This window comes from Echiichthys vipera (assembly GCF_963691815.1).
Source record: "Echiichthys vipera genome assembly, chromosome: 21".
Taxonomy (NCBI): Eukaryota; Metazoa; Chordata; class Actinopteri; order Perciformes; family Trachinidae; genus Echiichthys; species Echiichthys vipera.
The window spans coordinates 22,325,602-22,342,189 of record NC_139846.1 but is presented as its reverse complement, the minus strand read 5'-3'; the positions used below and the strand labels follow the sequence as shown (position 1 = coordinate 22,342,189).

The window sequence follows — 16,588 nt, the reverse complement described above, 5'->3', positions numbered from 1 at the left end:
GTGTTGGACTGGAACTGGGAAACAGCGGGGCGAATCTAACCGAGAACAGCAGGACACCACTGAATCCTTTCCTCCTCTCCTGCGTGTGTGCAGGATATTAAATAATAAATTCTGTGAAAAATATTCCTGTTATTCCAGGAGCGGCAGGAAGTCCCATCTGTGTCCTGAGAACCGCTCAAATCGTCCGACTGAAGTGCGTTTCCCCCCCCACATTCCTCACCTGTTACAAACAGAGGGCAGAGGAGTGGCGCTGGCACAGCCTCCTCTTTTCTCTGGGTCCATTTATCTGCTCTGTTTTATAGCTGGACCTCGTCAAGAGAGACACAGATCTGGCCTCAGTCTCGATCCAGCGCTGCTCCAAAACCCCAAAATACTTAGAACAACGCTAAATGCTCTGAGCTGTAGCCATGGTAACACAGCTTTCTGGCTTTTGCGGAGTGACCTTCGGATGCTGCCAAGTTTTCAAAAGTGTCTTTGAAGTGTGTGTAAACTGACACTCCGGGGCCCAATTGTGATTAAGTCCATTTTGTTGACTGTGGTGCGTTGTTTTCACTTAGACAGAGAACTGCAGTGAGTGAATAGAAGTTATAATGTGATATATCCTTATCAACACATGACACCAGCCCTTTGATAAGAAGCTATCTGCATATTACCTCCCCTTCCACTTCCTCTTAGCTTGTTTGTGCTCTGCATTTTGCGTATTCTGCTTGTTTCTCCACTTTTATCATCTTTAAACAACCTTTTTAATGTGATTTTAAAGGTCCCATACTATGCTCATTTTCAGGTTCACACTGGTATGCTAGGTTTCTATCAGAACATTAGTTTTCTCACACGGTGTCTCTGTATAGACCTGTATTCACCATCTGTCTGAAACGCTCAGTTTTTGCGTCTGTCTCTTTAAAGATGTCTGAAAAATCCCTGTCTCTTCTGATTGGTCAGTGTTTCCGGCTCTTGTGTATCTGTGCTTTCCACATCTCTGCAACATCATTGCAGCCGGGGAATGACTGTAGCAGCATTTTCTACCTATATCTCATCATCTCATCTCATCTTCAGCCTCTTATCTGGGGTCGGGTCTCGAGGGCAGCAGCTTTAGCAGGGGACCCCAAACTTCCCTTTCCCGGGTCACATTAACCAGCTCTAACTGGGGGATCCTGAGGCGTTCCCAGGCCAGTGTGGAGATCTAATCTCTCCACCTGGTCCTGGGTCTTCCCCGAGGCCTCCTCCCAGCTGGACGTGCCTGGAACACCTCCCTAGGGAGGCGCCCAGGGTTCATCCTTACTAGATGCCCGAACCACCTCACTTTCTACCTATACATATAGGTTATTTGTGACATAACAAATGTACAGAGGTCCTGACGACTTTAAAGAAAGTTCCTGAATACAGGCTGTGTATTTCTCTGTGGATTGAGCATTTTGATACTTTTACGGTATTCATATAGCACCTCCACCTGCTTTATAATCAAAGCAGACATTGAAATAAGGCACCGTGTTGGCCCATCAGAAACATGCAAGCGCACATTTCTGGTAGATTACCTCATTAACTTTGCGGTCACCATGACACAAGATAAAATATAGTTGCCAAATCCTGTCTGTGAGAATTGTGCCATGTTTTGATGTCTGATAAGCCTGATGAACACCGGTCACTCTGACTTCCTGCATCGTATGGACTGTTTTCAATCTAACACCTCGATCACCTGCTTCTGTATCTTCTGGCTCAACTTAAGCTGCTCCAGAGCTCTGCAGAAAAACTTTTTATAAGAGAGCTAGGTGTAAACCTCACACAGCTCCAGTTTTAGCTTCTCTTCATTGGTTCCTTGTCATCTAAAGAAGTTTTACTCTTCCGGTACAAGGCATACATAGTCAAGCTGTTCTATATCCTACCTTTTAAGTTATATTTCTGAACCCTGAAGGAAGGGTTATCACAAACAAACCCCTGCAAAGCCAAATTAGCAGCTGTATTTAAAAGCATCTTATAATGAATTTGCTTTACATGGCTGTTTCTGGATTTTCTAACTTTTTTTGTATGTGTTTGACTCTTTTCCTATATTGTCTTCTAGTCTTTCTTCATCCCGCAAATCACTTTGTAACGTCCACTTTAAAAGTTCTATATACTGTAATTAAAGCTATCACGCAGCTTCCAGCAGTCCTTTATGTTCATAGCGTTTGTCTCAATGATTATGTAACTGAATGGGACCGATGTGGTTTTCAAGTATCTGCGGACCACGTGTGCTGTGTGATTCGATCAGCAGCTGCATCCTGCCGTGCAGACTGTCAGAGGACTCATAACTCACCGCCTCACCTCCATGCTCCCAGAAAGAGAAGTCAGGTTTATTTTTGCAGCAGCAGCTCTGTTGTTTTTGCAGCGAAATGTGCATGTTTGTGATTTTAACTGCAACAGCTCAGCGTGTTACATTCCACAGTCCCGGTACAGGATATGAGAGCTGTTGGTTGTCTGTGCTGGACAGGACCAACATTCCTGCAGATACTTAGATCCGAGCAGACTCTGGAGCGGCTTCAGGGCTTCTTCTAGTTAGGGAATCCCTACAATATCTTTTTCAAAGGACACTCAAAAAGTATCTGGAGAAGATATGAAAAAAAGTAGAATGCTTTGATCTTCAATAAAATCCTGAGGAGTTAAGAACTGCACACGATCTCACCTCCTCTCTTATTCTCCTGTCCTCCACCAGACTACATCACCTACAGGTCAGGGCCGGTCCGACTCGCCGGTCTACACCAACCTCCAGGAGCTGAAGATCTCCCAGTCCAGCCTGCCGCCCGTCCCCTCCAGCTCCCCTCTCCACATCCTGGGCGACTGGGAGACCCACAAAGACCTGAGCGGCAGGCACTTCTACTACAACCGCGCCACCGGAGAGCGCACCTGGAAGCCACCGCGCACCAGGGACGCCAGCGGGAGCACCAGCAGTATCCGGGGAGACAGCCAGGGCACGGCGGAGAGTGAGGTGAGGGATGCTTAAACTAGTGGATACAATTTCTCCGTCTCGGTTTATACACCGTGAAAAAGCAATTTAAATGTAAGACTACGTGACTTCCTTTTTAAAAACGTCACTTCAAAATCACTCCTTATAGACCCGCAGGGAACACAACAGTAGGTGTGATCACATGAAACCCAGGATTCAGATATTAAGTGTGTGCGCGGAAACGTCTAACCTCCACAGCCAGGAGGTCATAAAGAGACTGCAAATGGATTCTCTGGCGGGCAACCCAATAAACAGGCTGTGGTGAAGGTGTGGTGGACCTCAAAGGGCTTTTAAAATGCTGCTGCGGTTACTGAAGGCAGGGAAACAAGAGTGCCTTTGACATGGGGAAGTCAGGGTTTCTATACCACACTGCCCCCGTGTGGTGGTAACAATAATAACCAATGGAATAAATAATAATGATGAATAATGATGAGTTAATCAACATGAAATTAATCTTTTAAGCTGGTTCCAGCCTCTTAAATGGGACGAGTTGCTGTTTTTACCACAACCAACTGAATATCTTCAAATTAATATATATTTTTTGACATTATTTTAGACCAACTGATTCATAAATGTATCAATTATGCAAGTTAATCAGTAATTGATGCTAATTATTACTATGGAAGCTTCTGAGAGGCGAATGAGAATTTGTCTTAGTCTCATCTCTCTCCTGTGACTCATGAACAGATGGGGTAAAAAAAATGTGCTCATGTGGCCGGAGTGTGTATTACAACAACAAACACTTAGTCTTGCAATGCCAGACCACACTCCAGCGCTGCAGAATGGTCTGGCTGCACAATACTTAAACTATTCTTCTGGTATAGTAGGAAATAAACGCTTGAGGCTGTTTGTATTTTTTTAAACCAATCACAATCGTCTTGGGTGACACTTAGTCCCTGGATGCAGTGATGGTGCCTTTGCAAAGCAGATAGGGGGACATCCTAAATACATTCGACACGTGAGTCACGTCCAGTCGGTGTCAGGCTTTATATCCACGCTGTGCATCTGGTAAGCCAGACTATTTTCCACTGATGGGGAAAAAACTGCAGTCAAAACATTTGAAATGTTCTTAAGTCATAAACACAGGAGGGAAATTAATTTAGAAAGCTTGCTTCTTGGGATCCCGTAAATTACAGATGTTTCATTTGAGTAAGCAACATTTTAATGCTGTAGCTGGCCGAGGTTGAGCTATTTATTAGGTAACAATTTGACATTTTGACAAATTGTTCTTATTTGCTTGAGTTGAGAAGATTGATCTCACGCTCATGTCTTTATGGTTTTACCGAAGCTTAGCTTAGCAAAACTGGAAACAGGACCAGGAAACCACTAGACTGGCAAACAATGGGCCTATGACTCACTTTTCAACACATTATACAGTGTGCTGTCTGTTTAATTAGCACATAAGTGTAAAAGCAATTTGACTGGGGGGCGGTGGAACAGTGGTTAGAGCAGTCGCCCCACGTAAAGAGGCTGAAGGTCCTTGAGGCAGCGGCCGGGGTTCGACTCCGACCTCTGGCCCTTCGCTGCATGTCTCCCCTCTCTCTCTCCCTCCATTTCCAGTCTGTCCTCTATAATAAAGGCTTGGCAAACTTCCAAAAAAATAAGCTAAGCTAACTAAGTCTAATATTACTGCTAAGCTAGCCAATCAACTGCTGGCCCTCAATACTCAAATAAAGTGGACGAGCTGTAACGTCGTCATGGGCCTATTTGTTGTCTTCTAATAAACCACGTAAAACCTGCGTCTGTCTCTCTTTCTTCGTCCTCCGCAGCCGCTGTCCTCTGAGGAAAACTGTCACAGCACCCACTCCAGTCAGTCTGACAGCCAGTACGGGTCGCCCCCTCGAGGCTGGTCCGAGGAGCTGGATGAACACGGACACACTCTCTACGTCTCTGAATACACACAGGAGAAGGTACAGTCTGTTGATTAACCAGCGAGCTTATAGACTGATCACAGCTGTCCAGTCCATTTAATGTGATGTATCATCCACCCCTGCATCAGACGTTCTTGTTTTCCCTTTATCTTGAATGCTGACTAGTGTTTGTGTTCGCAGTGGATAAAGCATGTGGATGAACAAGGCCGGCCCTACTACTACAGCGCCGATGGATCCAGATCAGAATGGGAGCTGCCCAAGGTAAGATTATCCTCACATTAGGTTTCCATTAGCTTTTGTCTTACCTATTTCATACCCCGTTTAAAGTAATCCTCTCAGTTTACGTCACGTAGTAACAGACTTGTGTGTGACGCCTCCCGGTGGGTGTTTTTAAGACCAGTCCTGTGTAATGTAAGTGGATGAGCGTCTGACGAGCTCACGCCGGAGCCAAGTTTGAGCTGAACTCCGACAGACAGACTATTACCGGCTGTTTACCTGCTAAGCTGCAGAGCGGATCAGAATCGAGCAGTCCATTCTCACTGTGAGCAGACAGTAGTACGCGCGTGGATGCATTCAGTGGGTCGTTGAAGACAGTGTAAGCTGTAAGAGAAGTCCCTTTGTCCAATGGTGCTGTGGACGGTAAAAGGAGAGGTAGGGGAGAGGAGACTCTGAAGGGTGTGTTTGGAGATCTTAGTGACGTCTGAACTGCATCTCTCCTCTCTGTCTGTACAGTACAACATCTCCCCTCAGTCCGGCGAGGTTCCCAAGAGTCGCAGTCTGGAGAGGAAGCAGCAGGACCCCATCGTCCTCACCAAGTGGAGACACAGCACCTATGTCCTAGACCTCAATGACAAGGTAAGACACAACGCACATGGCAGGGCTGGAAATCTAACGGGATTACACAGACTGTTGGGTCTGATCGGAGTGGAAACAGACACTGTGGGTCCTGCAGGTTTTTTGGCAGACTTTCTGTCTGCTCTTCCCTTCAGCTGTCTTAATGGCGGAGTTTAATCCAGGGTACTAATGACACTTTCAGCTCAGCAGAGGGCCCGGTTTAAAACAGATTATTCTGTCTCCTTTATTTTCAAATCTTTACATGGTTTATTACTGAGTGAGTAGCAGGTTTACTTACGCATGTTGTAAACAAATGGGTTGTTATCAGACAGTGAAAACCCACTTTAATGACACACTCACACTGTCCTTCCGCACCGGGCCAAAACAGGTTTTTCAGGTCAAGCCTAGTGCGTTTGACCAGTGTGAGTGCAACCGCTCCGCGCATTACTGCAGCCAGCTGGCCGTCCACGGCCCGTCTGAGAGAGGTGGGCTTTTGTAGAGCGCGTTTACACATGTACGAGCACGAGCGTGCGCACGTGTACGAGCACGAGGCCTACGGCGGTTCTGACTTCATTTATGTGCGCATGTTCGGACATAGAAAATAGAAGGACGGACCATGCACGGACATTTAACAACAACAACGGCGGCGAAAGTTTCACGTTGGTGTGATGCGGAGGTGGAGTGTTTACTGCAGATTTGGTCGATGAAAATATTCAAAAACAGTCGACAAGACGCACAAAAACTCGAGGTCTACAGAAAGATTTGTAAATAAAGCGATGCATCGCGATGACGTCATCAATGCGTGACGTGTTACGGCGTGATGACGAATGGACAGCAAGAAGCATTCACGCGAGGCCCAGGTAGTGTGAGTACAAACGGGCTGGCCAGCGGGGGGAGAGGGAGGGGGGACAAGTACCCTAAAGCCCGGGGCGCGGTGCAGAAGGACAGTGTGAGTGCGCCCTTAGTTTCTGTGCAGGTTCAGGTTGCAAGCTAACTTCCACAGAACAAGACGTGCACACACGATGTGTTCAAGGAATGTCACAGTGATGTAATGTTGCACTCGTAAAGTTGTGCGCCTCATAAGTGACAAATAATAAAAAGAATGCTCTAAAGCAGGGGTGTCAAAGTGATCCAGTAGTGGCGCTGTGTCCCCTTTTAATTTATAGTGTCATATTCAGTTTTTATTATTCAATTTACCCACATTTAAAGTGTTTTATACATCGTGCACTGTAGATTACCTGCCACTCCCATGAAGAAATAACCCTTAAAAACAAACCAACGTTAGTGTCGTATTTTATTCCGGTTGGAGTCAATGTTAATAAACTCTGCGCCGTAAACACCAAGAGCGAGGACAATGTAATGGAGGCTAACTCTGTGGCGGTTTCGTTGCAGTTCTCTTTCAAACTCTGGCGGTTCCCTTCCGACTCGCACAAGAGGAGAGTCCGTCGCTCTCTTTGCCGTGATAAAGTTGGTACCACGCAGCGCCCCGCCTCCCCGGCGCCTTCTCTGATCAACACACGATCCGTATTGATTCAGTGCCAGTGTGTCCTGTAGAGTGCCTCGTTAAATCGCTGCTGTAATGTGACAATCAAAGCCACTCAATCATAGATGATTCTAAATGGTTCTCATCTTGGATAAACAGGAAGGGAGCAGCATCTTGGAATGACTCTCTAATGCATGTTGTTCGCTAACCTAAATCCTAACTCGCCTTCTCTTCCTGATCTTTTTGACGACACACATTAACATTCCTGCCTCCTCTCCAGGTTCCTGATCCATTTTCTCCTCCTCCTCACTAACCTCCGCCTGTCTTCATGTGTCTCGTAGTTAGCTGCTAGTTGTTAGCGACTCATCATGTTGTGCCTCTTGTTGGTAGGAGTGTGCTCCGGCGCCCAAGCAGAGCTCCCCAGACTCTGACTCCTGCCCCTCATCTCCTAAGCACCCCTCAACCGTTAGTATTCCAGCTCGCATCGCACCACACTTATCATCATCATCCTCATCCTATTCTCGCCTGCATCCAAATACAAACATGCCTTTCCCCTCATTTTTTAAACCCTTAAAGCCTGCATTGCATCTGGTTCCTCTCATCTGCTGCATGCCACATCTAACTGCATCACATCTGACGCCATGCTCAAAAGAGTTTCTACCAGCTAATACGCAGCAATTTTGACATCAGCAGCAGAGTGAGGGCGCCCTCTGCTGGTGATATTTGTGCAAAACATCAAGCAGCACAGCCACGTCCAGTCTCCAACATGCTCCCATTAGCTTTCCCAAGCGTGTGTATGGATTGCTGTGTATTTCCATGCGTGTGTTCTGGCAGGTTCTTAAGTGCGTCTGTGTCTCCTCAGCCCTCAGAGAAGTGTGGAGTCCTCAATGTCACCAAAATCACAGAGAATGGAAAGAAAGTCAGGTAGGAATCGAACAGCTCTTCATCAAACTTTAAATCCTGATGCGCTTTCGAAAGAGAATCCCGAGAGCCTCAATGTCTTTGCTTTATCGCTACGTACAGAAAGAACTGGACCTCCTCGTGGACCGTCCTGCAGGGTTCCTCCCTGCTCTTTGCGAAGGGTCAGGGTGGCAGCACCAGCTGGGTACGTATCCCACCAGCCCCAAGAGGCTCTTGTGTCTTAGCTGTTTTTAGTATTCCATTCATCCGTGTTATTTCTCTCTTCCACATTACTGCATAGTCACCTGTCTCCATTGCCACCTGTGCTGTGAAATGTGTCATCCTGTGTTTCTCGCTTTTGTTCCTCTCCTCTCCTTCCTGAAGTCGTACTACCGCAGTGGCTCCATCCCTGAGCTGCTCCTCACTCTCCTTAGCAACTGGAAGCGCTCAGTGAAGCCGCGTCCCGCTGTCTCCTATGTGAACTGTAGGCCTGTGCAGGCTGCCGCTGTATGTGCCCTCTCTGCATGTGTCGCTGCTCCTGCCTCTCTTTCATTCTCTCATTCACTACTACTGTGTGTGCGTGCGTGCGTGTGTATGTGTGTGTGTTTGCGTGTGCGCATGTGTGTGTTTGTGTGTGTGTGTGTGTGTGTGCGTGCGTGCGTGTGTATGTGTGTGTGTTTGCGTGTGCGCATGTGTGTGTTTGTGTGTGTGTGTGTACCTATGGATCAAATGACTATATATAATGTGAAAAGCCCAATAATAATGAACTCAGAGAATTATGACCTGACTTTGCAGTCCCCTTTACCTCCATGGAGTGTGTTAGCATCTATTAGCTTATTGACTGTCTTCAGTGAAGCTCAGCCTCTTTCACACAGCATGTTCAAGGCAGAACTGACAGATCATGACTTTATCATGACCAAGAGTCTGTAAGGAAGGTTAGAAATCACACACTAGGGACAGAAAGTGATACCTTGAAAGTCACTGAAATGGCTTGAATTGGACGTGTTGTTAAGAGTCTAACCAAAACTCTAATCATTCATAAACACATGATATAAATAACAACCACTAACAGTGTTTTTGCTTTTCCTGTAACACAATACTAAAGTTGTGTGTGTATTCACGAAGGGTTAAAATGAGATTAACCGTTTTTGAGAATGTGATGATGTTGGACGGTAATTCACATCCCAATTAGTCTCTAACACGAACACAGAACTCCTCCCTGAACAACGTGTCCCTGCTGCGTCGTCTTTGTGTCAGACACGCACCCTCACACCGTTTCATTGATTCCAGAAGTTCGGGAGCAACCAGTCCAAGCCCGAGTTCACCGTCGATCTGCGAGGGGGGTCGGTGGATTGGGCCTCCAAGGACAAGTCGAGCAAGAAGCACGTCATTGAGGTGAGTGAGTTTCTCCGCGGATCAAGCCGCACTCTTTACAGTTGAATGTGGTCAGAAGTTAAGTGGACTCCTCTTCCTCTTACAGCTGAAGACCCGTCAAGGGACAGAGCTGCTGATCCAGTCGGAGATCGACAGCGTCATCAACGACTGGTACCGGGCCCTCACAGAGACCATCAACACACATGTGAGTGGGCATCTCTCATTAGCACGATCTTGACAGAAGTGTCGTGCTGCCTTGCTGCAGTGAATTGTCCTTAAAAGTAAAATTAGCCTGAAATTTCTCAAGAGGTGATTTGTTTCCTTAAGACGTTGATGGAAATGTGAGTGAGAGAGCAGGAGAGAGGGGTGTTGGGACTTAGTGTTACCTTAAATATTTAGCTGATTTCGATTATGTGGAAGAGGCAACACAAGATTTCCAACTGTCATTTCTTCTTGAGCGTGACTTGGTCATAACAAACTGACCTGATCAAGTGAAAAGTAAAGACCATAATGTTTTATTCCTCTGTAGGCTCCTTTCCAGAATGACACTTCCCATAACAATCTGAGTCTGTCAGCAGCAAAAACAAGCACTTTTAGTGGACGTACATTGACTGTTTACATTTGCCCCAAAGGATTAACAAGGACTAGATTGTCAGCAGGGCTCCAGCTTAATACTGGACCAACAGGTGCTGTCCTCATTTGTCACGTACAGGGACACAAAGTTTTATTTCTGCTGTTGGGTGCTTGGTTGTTGGTTGCATAAACACGAGTAGAGCATAATTAGAAGAAGTAGAAGAAGTTAAATCACTATAATTTCACCCAAAGTTCTATTACTCTTTGACAGGCATGCCTCCGCGGGACAGAGACGCAAAGAAATGCCCCGTGTCCCCTGTCATGCATTGTTGCAGTTTCTCTGACTCCTTTCATGGTTTCATCGTGTCATGCAGTCGTGCCTATATTATGCTATCACATGAACCAATCTTAGCTAGCCTAGGCTAACATATAGGCAGCAGGCTACATGCCCGGTAACTCCAGTTAGGACCATTAAGTGTGCTCTCCGTAGAAATACAGGGGTCCAGGGTTTTTGAATGTTGATTATGCCAGATTAGATATTAACATTCAATATGACGCTATGTTCACGCCCACCAACTAATTGTTAACATGTGTGTGTGTCCTCATTTTCAGGCCTGGGAGTCAGACGAGGCCATTGAGGAGGACATGCCAGAGTCTCCAGGAGCCGAGAAACAGGACAAGGAGAAGGAGCACCGGGACTCTAAGAAGAACAGAGGTGAGACAGACTGAGAACGCCCGTACAAAATACTCTAAATGTGTTAGGGCGCACTCACAACGTCCGTCCGTCCCGTGCCCCGTGCTTTAGGGTACTTGTCCCCCCCTCCCTCCCTCTCACCCAGCGGCCTAGGCCTGTTTGTACTCACACTACCTGGGCCTCGGTGAATGCCTCTTGCTGCCTATACGTCATCACGCCGTAACACGTCACACGCATTGATGGACGTCATCACGATGCGTCGCACGGTCATGCTCGCACATGTGCAACTGTGCTTTACAAAAGCCCACCTCTCCCAAACGGGCCGTGGCCGGCAAGCCTACCGCGCACAGGCGCCTTGGTACGGTTTCACTCACACTGGCCCAACGAACTTGACTTTAGCCGTGACACGTGCTTGGGCGGGTACGGATGGACAGTGTGAGTGCGACCTTAGTGTCTTAAAGAAGTCCACTCATGTCCTGCCTGTGTTCCTCAGTGATGAAGACCTCTGTGAGCATGGACTCCTCAGACCAGAAGAAAACCAGGTTGAAGCTCAAGAAGTTCCTGACCCGTCGGCCCACCTATCAGGCTGTCCGAGACAAGGGATACATCAAAGGTATCTGGGCAGATTACAGTGCACCGTTGATCATTTCCCACACGTGGATATGCGCACGGATGAAAGTTAGACATGTGATGTGTGTGTGTGGTGGTTCACAGATCAAGTGTTTGGCTGCAGTCTGACCAGCCTGTGCCAGCGGGAGAACACATCAGTACCCAATTTTGTCACAACGTGTATCGACCACGTGGAGAACACAGGTATGAGCAAACACCCAGGCCAAGAACGTGTTTATTCAAAAGAAAGATGTTTTTACAAAGGTGGATTTGATGTATGAAGCACGTTTGATGTGTCCTGCCTTGATTATGGTTCATAGACCGGAGCTCCAGGTCTTTTTTAGAGGTGGAAATTTTAAAAAAAACACTACTGAGCGGATTTGATTTGACACATCACCATTTAAACACATTTTATCTCACACAACATGGGAGGGTTGCTGGTCTACCGCTGCCTTGTGTGACTTTGGTGTTTAAAAAGGGTCCGTTCAGACTCACCAAAGTCACACAGTAACACAAACAAACTAACCAACGTAGGCAGCTGAAGACCAGAAACTGCAACCCCACAACTTTCCCTTTAACAGAGGACACAAGGTGATGCAAAAAACCGCAAACTGTGTGATCACTCGCCCCCTCGTTGGTGCTGTTTCTGTTGTTCAGGGTCAGCACCCACAGTGTTCTCATTTCCACTCACTGATTTTATCCCCCTGCCCCTCTGCCCCTCTTCTCCCGCAGGTCTCAGCATTGACGGCTTGTACAGAGTGAGCGGGAACCTGGCTGTGATCCAGAAGCTGCGCTTTGCCGTAAATCACGGTAGGACTCCAGTGCCGACTGACCGCAGACATGCCTAAAACCCTATCTCCTTTATAGAGGCTGATGCAGTTGACATTTGTGGGACATTTCATGAGCAATCACAGACTTGTAACACCCTCTTTTTCCTCTGGTTTGGCTTCTCTCTCTCCATCAGATGAGAAGGTGGATCTGAATGACAGTAAGTGGGAGGACATCCACGTCACCACCGGGGCTCTCAAGATGTTCTTCAGGGAGCTCCCCGAGCCGCTCTTCACATACGGATCGTTTGAGGACTTTGTTGAGGCCATCAGTGAGTAACTTGATTCGTTGTGTCACAGGACCACTATGACGAGGCGTTTACAGTGCAACAGCTTTGTCCCTGATGTGGCCACAAGATGGAGCCGCGCACATGTGCGTTCACTGACCGGCTGTGTGTTTCTGTGCTTCAGAGTGCTCCGACTACAAGCAGCGAGTGAATTCAATCAAAGACTTGATAAAGAAGTTGCCAAAACCCAACCACGACACAATGCAAGGCCTCTTCAAACACCTGCGGAGGTATGGAAACAGTTCACTCGCGCTTCTGTCCATCTCCTTTTGACACTCTGATGCCTTTAAGATATTCTTTTTCATCAATGATAACATATAAACTGTGTAAAGGCCGTTATACCATCATATAATATCATATGTTAATTACACACTGTCTCTGGAGGGGGTTCAGGCCTGAGAGCCCCTTCACTGACACTGATAGTTCATTGATATGTCAGACTTGACATTTACAAACTGCTGTGCATTGAACCGAGTTGAATTGAATTTTGAAAGGTGCCGAAAGTTCGATTCTAAGGCTTGTTTTGTAAATGCACTGCGTTTATAAAGTGCTTTCCTACTCTCAGCAACCACTTACAGCACTTTACAACACAGGCGTTCACACACACACACATGCGCATAAATCATAAATGAACTATGGATTCAATTAGGGATAATTCAGTTATTTATTACTCCAGTATTATGAGGTCCCCCGCCAAGTGAAGCCTAACTTTGGACCATTATTTAGCACCCTTCCCAAGCTGGCATGTCATGGTTGGCACCAATGGAGTCAGTACGTCTTACGTCTAATTACATGTGACACCAAAAGGCAGCAAATTAAATGCTCCTATTGGAGTTACCAAGAAATGACGTCCATAACAAGAGGTTAACATTATGGTTGGTAATATATATATATATATAAACCACCTGTCCACAGAGAACATGTGCTGGTGAGCTGCCTCTGCCACAGCCTTGTCTTGAAATGTCCAGTCCCGTGTTGTAGTTGACACGTGTTACATCACTGTATGAAACCTCCGAGTGGTCTAAAGGAGACTGTCGGACACCCAACACCAAGAGTTACTGTACGTCTGGAAATGGATACAGTTTAACTTACACAGTTGAACACACCCTTCACATCCCAACCTCATGTCAAAGGTTTCTATTGATCCTCTTTGGACACTTTTCTGCACCAGAGGTTGTTAAAGTGTGAGGTGAGGTGGAAGAATACAACATTCACTACATTCATTCATACGTTTTCAAAAGAAGATCACGTGGAACAACCGACAAGTGTGTGATTTGGTCAAAGAGACACAGTAGTTTGGGCAAATTTGACAGTTTTTCCACATTCAATGAGTCAGAAACTAAAAAAGTCCATAAACGCAGACATTTTTTATGTCTTTGATGTAGTCTGCAGCTATTTGAGGCGATCTGGGCTCAATTGTTGAGTGTCTATGGGATCGAATAACATAACTCCATAGGCATCCAGGAATCAAGTAAACCAATGGGTAGTGGTGGGAGGGGGGGGGGGTCCACAGTCTGTAGAGCCTATGGGTGCCCGAGCACCCGTGAAAACCTCGTCCATCTACCTCGACAACACGTCTGAGTGTTCAGATGAACCCCGGAACTGAAGCGTTTCCTGCGCCGGGATCATAAATGAGGATGCACTGAGGATGTCTCACCCACTCTCTCCCCCCGACTCTCCGTGTTTACCTTTGCTCACACTGATCAGCCTGTGGGCAAACACACACACTACAGCCAGGTTTAACGTGTTTTCTTAGCCCACTGGAGCCAGCAGCAATATCATATGTTCACAATGACATTTGCCTGGGTTCCCAATTTGCATTTATATGGCACCGTGTTCGCTGTAATTCAGTATACACCTATGAAGTGGTGTTTCTTGAGGAAATTTATAGCGTGACATTCAGTGTATGGAGGTCTGCGTATATCAGCGGGCGGATTTAATCTTCTTTTCCTTCCCCTTCCATGAATATGTTATTGTTTTGTGCATCTGCATGCAAGGATGTAGATTCTATTTAAAAAGGCTATTATGCTCTAGCCTTGAGCGTTCACTAGTGTTACAGGGTGTGTGTGTGTGTGTGTGTGTGTTGCCTCAGCGCTCCGTCTCAGGCCCTAAAGATGTGTGTTTACACCATAATGTTGTTTTTCTGGATGAAACCCTGAAGCTGCTCTGACTCGTCAAACAAATATACAATCACCTAAAGCCGTTTATGACACACTCCATCTTTAAATCTCCCCATGTTCTACCACTACCCCACCCCCACCCCCCCCCCCACCCCACTCCTCAGGGTGATCGACCACGGGGAGGCCAACCGCATGACCACCCAGAGCGTGGCCATCGTGTTCGGACCCACGCTGCTCCGGCCCGAGACGGAGACGGGCAACATCGCGGTCCACATGGTCTACCAGAATCAGATAGTGGAGCTCATACTGCTCGAGTACGAGAGCATCTTCGGCAGGTAGAGGCGCCCGCTCACGACAGGATGCTGGGTTTTTTTCAAACACGGACTCCTTTTCCTTCGTTCCCCCTCTTTTCTTTGACTGAACTGAACATTGCTGTGGACCAAGCAGTTGGGAGAAAACAAATAAACTGACCTTCATCGACGGGACAGTTTACAAAAGTGTTGCACTTACGGAAGTTTTGGAGATGAATTTAAAAAAAAAAAAAGGTGTACAGATCTCACCCGCTTTTTTTTCAGTTGCCGTCCGCGCCGCGAGTTGCGGGGCCGGACAACGGACGGCGTTTCAGAGTGGTGACGCGTGGACGCCCGTGTGATTTGGTGGATTTGAGTATTCAGGTGTTTTCACATGCACTGGATCCCCGCGGCCAGTCATTTCGTAACAGCGGCACCTTCCGCCTCCCGGTGGAAGCTGAGCAGAGTTTGGCGGATCTTGGGGGAGGGGGAGGGGGGGGGCACGTGGCAACCTCATCACCTCGCTGAAGGGGTGAGCTGAATCTGAACTCGGATGGGTGTTCTGTGTCGTGGAGTTTTGTCTGTGACGTGTGAGCCCTGTGTGCTTTTGGAGCCGGTGGAACAAAAAAAACAAAAAAATAATCAGTGTTATGTTAACGGACTGTCTTTTGGCACTTGGACGAACTGGAGTTACGGATCACGTTCCCTAACTTACCTTAGCGACGACCCCCCTCCCCTTACCCCCCGCCCCCCGCCCCCCTTTCAGCCAGTGTTAACCATTAACCCTGTGACGTGAGCGTCCTGTGACTTTGAACGACGGAGGACGAAACCCCCTCTGCTTTTGTTGTGCGCACACACGTGCGAGTGAATTAACCCCTAAATGGAATCAAACGTGAGCGGAAGCATCCTCTTCTCGCCACTTTGTACAAACTGCGTGTCGTGTCGTCTTACGTGCTTTGGTCAAGTTTCCGTTAAAGCTGCCGGAGATCATCGTCCATCAGCCTCAGCGTCGGTCGCTCCAGTGGCCGGAAACGCCCACCGACGTCCTGGCGTCACTGGGAAGCGACGGAGTGGATTCCCGGGGACTGAGATGTTACCGATGTTACATGATCTGTCGGCTCGACGACCCTTATGACCCTTCTCTTCACCCACGCTGGTATTAAAGAGTATTCAGAGAAGGGAAAATGGTACCGGGAGTATTTCAAAGGTCGACGTGTGGGCGTCGAAATGCAAAGAAGAGCCTTTAAAAATCCTTTCAGAGCATATGTACAGTGACAGGAAGTAGTTGTGGAAATGTGTTATAGTGACTGAGGTGTGTCTGCTTGGACGGTGAACTAGCGAAAGAGGATTTTGATTTTGTAAATTTGAATTAAAAACATGAATAAATACACGGATTGTGAAAAAAAACCAACAACAACAGCAACGATCGACTGTTCCTTTAGTGTGAAGGTGTATCTGGAGTGTTTGCGCATGGTCCGCTGCGCATTTTGAATGTAATTTTTCCGGCTAACTGCTGTTTGTGAAACTGCTATGTCTAATAAAAAAAAGACAAACTAAACATGGCGTCCAAAGTGTGTGTCCTCTGTCCCAACGCGCCATGTTGGACGGAGACGATAGAGAGAGAGGTAAGCCCGCTGTTTTAACCTTCAATCAACTAAAGCTTCACCTTTTCCCTCGCCTTTAATTACTGAATTGAATTAATCTACTCAACGCCGATATCCCGCTTATTGAATTGAGTGATTAAGCTTT

At 47.0% G+C, this 16,588-nt stretch overlaps 1 protein-coding gene across 5 annotated transcripts in view; it reads left to right on the top strand.

The window, feature by feature from the left end:
* The window catches only part of LOC310963176 (rho GTPase-activating protein 12-like), a 60,655-nt gene extending 44,326 nt beyond the window's left edge, over positions 1–16,329 (top strand). For 2 of the 5 annotated variants that reach the window (XM_083935860.1, XM_083935861.1), the window contains exons 3-19: positions 2,687–2,959; positions 4,747–4,887; positions 5,029–5,109; positions 5,581–5,703; positions 7,556–7,630; positions 8,028–8,089; positions 8,189–8,270; positions 8,450–8,572; positions 9,359–9,460; positions 9,546–9,644; positions 10,625–10,727; positions 11,200–11,319; positions 11,421–11,519; positions 12,048–12,125; positions 12,280–12,414; positions 12,554–12,659; positions 14,714–16,329. In XM_083935860.1, the coding sequence (XP_083791986.1) occupies positions 2,687–2,959; positions 4,747–4,887; positions 5,029–5,109; positions 5,581–5,703; positions 7,556–7,630; positions 8,028–8,089; positions 8,189–8,270; positions 8,450–8,572; positions 9,359–9,460; positions 9,546–9,644; positions 10,625–10,727; positions 11,200–11,319; positions 11,421–11,519; positions 12,048–12,125; positions 12,280–12,414; positions 12,554–12,659; positions 14,714–14,888 (1,977 nt within the window). In that variant the 3' untranslated portion in view covers positions 14,889–16,329. The remainder of the gene's footprint in view (positions 1–2,686; positions 2,960–4,746; positions 4,888–5,028; positions 5,110–5,580; positions 5,704–7,555; positions 7,631–8,027; positions 8,090–8,188; positions 8,271–8,449; positions 8,573–9,358; positions 9,461–9,545; positions 9,645–10,624; positions 10,728–11,199; positions 11,320–11,420; positions 11,520–12,047; positions 12,126–12,279; positions 12,415–12,553; positions 12,660–14,713) is intronic. The other 3 variants (XM_083935862.1, XM_083935863.1, XM_083935864.1) reach the window with 3 other exon arrangements.
* Positions 16,330–16,588: the final 259 nt, after the last annotated feature.